The sequence below is a fragment of the Ammodytes marinus genome, assembly GCF_949987685.1.
Source record: "Ammodytes marinus genome assembly, chromosome: 6".
Taxonomy (NCBI): domain Eukaryota; kingdom Metazoa; phylum Chordata; class Actinopteri; order Uranoscopiformes; family Ammodytidae; genus Ammodytes; species Ammodytes marinus.
The window spans coordinates 16819625-16824878 of NC_137235.1; the positions used below are offsets into that span (position 1 = coordinate 16819625).

At 41.7% G+C, this 5254-nt stretch overlaps 1 protein-coding gene across 1 annotated transcript; it reads left to right on the plus strand.

Annotated features, from left to right (window-relative positions):
* Nucleotides 1-349: 349 nt before the first annotated feature.
* On the plus strand, nt 350-2694 carry LOC307251333 (ATP-sensitive inward rectifier potassium channel 12-like; the record flags this gene model as incomplete). Its single annotated transcript, XM_080028672.1, has 2 exons — nt 350-447; nt 1068-2694. 2 exons carry the CDS (start codon nt 350-352, stop codon nt 2692-2694), a joined length of 1725 nt encoding a protein of 574 aa, XP_079884798.1.
* Between the last annotated feature and the right edge of the window lie 2560 nt (nt 2695-5254).

Sequence of the window (5254 nt, forward strand, 5' to 3'; positions counted from 1 at the left end):
TAATACGTTAAGCAATGTGACCATGGTAAACACTACCAGCCGCAGTCTGCTACACATGTGTTGCCATTGTTAGACTGTTAGCCTTGTTGTTGTTAGCATTTGGCTCAAAGAAAGCGTATAGCCTGAGTCTTCTTTGTTTAGCATTGATTGGCAATTTTGTTGTGTTAGTGAAAAAAAGCCCTGTACCGTCACATTTTTAACAAATGCAAATTCGCCTTTCTGATGATTGAATAGGTATTCTTTTTCTTCCATTTGTTCAGAGAAAATGCACCATGAAAAGGCAGCGCTGATAACGAATGCAAGACCCACCTGAACTAATACTGCTTCCCTGTTCAGCAACAGTACTTTAATGGTTGGAACTGCCCGCCCCAACCTACATTACTGCCCTCGCAGACACAGCCTGATGATCACTGGTGCCATGGGAGCGGTGCGAGTCAACAGGTACTAGTGGATGGAGAATGAAACTAGTTTACTGGCCACAACCGATTTACTGAAGAAAAATACATTTAAGTGATTTATTTTCCTTTTCACTTAGGAAAAACATGTCTATTGATGAAAAACTGCTGTGGCCACAAACAGCAGATATTAAAAACATTTGTACCACTTTGTTATAAGTCACCCATTATAAAGGGTTTATAATGTTGAAAACATCCTTAGCTAATGCTTAATATATCATTTACTAGCCATTATACACATGCAGCAACATTTGGGTTGCAAGGTTGTGAGAATGGACACTGTATAGGTCGGGTAGACAACTAACCATTTAACCTTTGACTGCTGGAAAATGGCTGTTAACCTTTAATTAAAATGTTCAACTGCATTGCAACAGGATTATTTTAAGAACCTGTTGTTGTTGAGAAACCCATTACCCTTAAATTAATAATGTATATAGTGTGTGTAACTGCAGAATTGATAATTTATTATCCTTTAATTGAAAATAACATTTATATCTTCGGACTTCAACTGAGAGTTTTACTGGGTTGTTAATAGTAACTAAGCAGGGTAAGGCTTAACAAACTGCGAGTTCCCCATAACTAATTTTCTCCTCATTGTTCTTCCAGATACAGCATCGTTTCCACTGATGATGATGCCCTGAAGATCTCCAGCCTGGGCCTCCATAATGGCCACAGTCTTTTAACTCAGCAGACACTGTCGGGGCCCTGCATGCAGGGTGCAGATGGAGGAGAGTGTGCAGGAATAGATGAGGGAAGAGGGGCTTTGTCTTTGAGAGCGACAAATAAGCCCATCCACAACAGTTGCCATGCTTCACCCTCATGTCGTCTGGGCCTGGATCTGGGCGACGGCCGCCTGCGTAGCCGCTTTGTGAAGAAGAATGGCCAATGCAATGTGGTTTTCAACAACATGGAGGATAAGCCACGACGATACATTGCTGACATTTTCACCACCTGCGTGGACATACGCTGGCGCTACCTGATGCTCCTTTTCACCACCACCTTCCTTCTTTCTTGGTTGCTGTTTGGCCTGATCTTTTGGGCAGTTGCCCTTGCTCATGGAGACTTTGCTCTTCCGTTTCCTGTGAGGGAAGGAGATCTTCAAAGCAACACAGAGGAAGGAAAAGACGAATGGCGGCCATGTATCCTCCACATCCAGGGTTTCATTGGGGCATTCCTCTTCTCCATTGAAACCCAGACCACCATTGGTTATGGTTTCCGATGTGTCACTGAAGAGTGCCCAGTTGCTGTGTTGACTGTGGTGGTTCAGTCCATCGTGGGCTGCATAATTGACTCCTTCATGATTGGCATGATCATGGCAAAGATGGTGCGACCCAAGAAGCGGGCACAGACCTTACTGTTCTCGCATCATGCTGTCATCGCTATGCGAGATGGTAAGCTGTGCCTCATGTGGCGCCTAGGCAACATGCGCAAGAGCCACATTGTCGAAGCACATGTGCGTGCTCAGCTTTTTAAGCCGCACGTGACTGCAGAGGGCGAGTACCTTCCTTTGGAGCAACAAGACATTGATGTTGGCTATGACGACGGACTTGATCGGCTGTTTCTGGTGTCACCACTCGTGGTGGTCCACGAGATCACCAAGAGCAGTCCACTGTATAACATGAGCCGTAGCGACCTGCAGAAGGAGGACTTTGAGATTGTGGTGATCCTGGAGGGGATGGTGGAGGCCACAGCTATGACCACTCAGGCCCGTAGCTCCTACTTGGCCAAGGAGATCCTGTGGGGTCACCGTTTTGAGCCTTTGGTATTTGAGAAGGGTGAGCGCTACCAAGTGGATTATTCCCGCTTTCATAAGACCTACGAAGTGCCATCTACTCCTCACTGCAGTGCCAGGGGACTGAGCCAGATGACGGGTCGTGGTGACCAGTCCTCATCCTCCAGCTCAAGTTACTCTCAGTCTCCATCACCATTTGCCCATAGGGCAGCGCACACCCTGCTGGGCCCTCACTCGCCAAGCGCTTTCTGCTACGAGAACGAGGTAGCTCTGTGCAGTGGGGATGACGAGGACGAGGAGGATGTGAAAGAGGAGTCTGGGAACCTCAATCTAAAGGGTGACAGAGAGGTAAAGACGAGGGACAACATTCACTTGGGTTTCAAAGAGACATTTGTGGAGGAGCAAACGGTGGAGATGCTTTGTGTTCTGGACACAGAGAATCAGATCTGCCTCGACAGACTACAGCCCACCCTACCTTTATACATCAGCAGAGAGTCAGGAGTTTAATCAATGCAAATGGCTGCCCTTCCATTTCTTTTTTCTCTTTGTCTCTGTGCATCCAACCAAAGTATTGAACCAGTGTAAAAAATTTAAGGAGGACACAAATTTGAACGGTAAATCTGGTGTAAGAGAAGGACAATTTTTGCAGCTATCACAAAATCAGCTCAGCTTTAGCTCGTAACTTGCTCTCGTCTAATGTTTTGTACACTTTAAGTTTTGACATCAGCATCTAGACAACGCACAGCTCTGCTTTCAAACATGGTCACTCAAATCATGAGGTATATTCAAATGAGGTATCTTAATTGCTTTCTTGTTTATCCAATCTGACAGTGAGTGTATGATGTACTATTAAGTCAAGCTTTTTATTATTGATTTCCAGTGTTTTGTAAATATATGCTTTTTTTATTTTAACATGTTTATGCATCATATACATTATATGTTAAGAGATAAAAATGTATTTATTTTAAAGGAAGCAAAATACAAATGCTCAACTTCAGCGCAATTATTTTATCTGTAAAATAAACGTTTTCTGTATTTTTAACACCTGTCTTCTTGCCTGAGTTCTGCTACTTTTCATATTCTTAAAAGAAGCTATTTTGTTTTTCAAAGGTTTATTCCATAGACATTAAGTTCCTCCATCCTGAACCTTGAAACAGAAGTCAAACAGTTATTCAAACTTGTACAGATCAAGAACAAGCACTTTATTCATACTTTTATCAATAGATACAAACAGTATGTTGTTTTGTATGAATAAATCACTTAATAAACAAAAGTGTATAATGTTATGATTGAATTGTCTCCGTTGAGTCTCTATTTCACATTTTTCCACTGGTTTAATGGCCCATTTATTAATTTTACCACCTGTTTGTGATCAAGCGGGCTTACACACATATTATTTGGCTTTGGGTCAAAGGAGTGATTGTTGCCCTTTCTCTCCATAGCTAGGTTACAGGCACCTGCCACATGGCCCAAGACCTTCAGAGGGCCCAACAGCTCCAGGTGCACTGTAGGCCTATGTTTTTCAAATGGTTTTAAGGCACCACTTTGGTCCAAACTGAAATGTTTAAACAACTATTGGATGGATTGCTGTCATGTTTAGTAGGCTACATGTTCCCCTCTGGTAGAATTTTGATAACTTTCATCATAAAAACTGTTTTCATTCGTGCTAATATAACTTCCAACTTTTATTTTTTCCAATACATTGGTTTATAACCAAATTTGTTGTAAGCGCTTGGTTCAAAGCATGCTATGTGAGAAGACTGATCTGCCCTAACAGAGCTGCTAGCATGGTGGCTGTTGAACTGTTGATTTTTGTGGGTCAAATGTAGCTAATGTTAGCATGCTAATGCTCTAAAGTAAGACAGTGGACATGGCAAAGATGTAGGCCTATAGCTGCCATAAATTAGCATGTTTCCATCGTCACCGTGTTGGCATCATAGACCTATTATAAGAGGTGACTATAGTCCTGAATACTTTAAAGACAAAAGTTTGAAAGTCCCAGAGAGCTAAGGACAGACAGAAATAGATCTCACAGACAAACTGGGCTGAGGGACGACATACAGGGACGAAAGGCGTTTGAAAGAAAAAGGTCGAACCGAGAAATGTAGATGGAGGGAACCTACCTACCATAAAAGAAACATCAGGAGGAAGTGTATCAAACTGTTGTGTGGACTAGACTAGAGGACCGTGTTTCTGGCTGTTGTAGGCTACACGCTCCCCCATGTGGTTGAACAATGACACCACAGAGAGCGTCAGTGTTTTAAAGTAGGCATACAATAAGATGCTGTTTTATGAAATGATAATCTGTAATCCAATGCCAGGGTGTTGATTTTGGTCGTTTTACCATGTACCTGATCAGTATCAGGGTGTTAATATAAAATAAAATATGTTTGATGTTTAAATGTTTCAAGAAAATAAAAGTTAGTATGGTTAGGCTACTTCAGGACAGTGGTACCCAACCTGAGGGTCAAAGCTGCTTAGTCATAACATAGATGGTTAAAACATAAGTCATAACAAGATGACTGATTGGATAGGAAACATTTTGGCACACTACCTTTTCCAGGATGAGGGTGCTGCCTTTTTGTTTCATTGATCTCTGCTACCATGTAGGCCTATGTGTTTCCTTGAATTTCTCCATTGGAAAAAAAAATGCATTTGCAAGTGGAAATCTTTCTATTTTGGGGTCACACCCTATATTGCTTTTTTTTAAGCACTAATAGTTGAGAACTGTTGCTTTAGGGTACAAAAGCAAATTACTCAAAGCATAATTTTGATTAAACCAGTGGTGCGCAGGTATTTTATATTCCTTCAGATTTTCAGTAATGTTCTTGGATTAGGCTGTACTTCTTCAGAGGATGTGTTCACCTTTTTTCAAGTCTGTATCGAAAAAATACTTACATGCCCAAAAGTACAAATAACCAGTTTTAGTCCCATCTCCTTTCAATACTGGCCTTCCTAAATTAAAAGGAGTCAAACTTGAAAACATTTTAAACTATCCTTTAATCCCCTCTGGAGAAATTTGCCCAGTCCATGATCTATTAAAGAACACAGTGACCCAGTACATAAT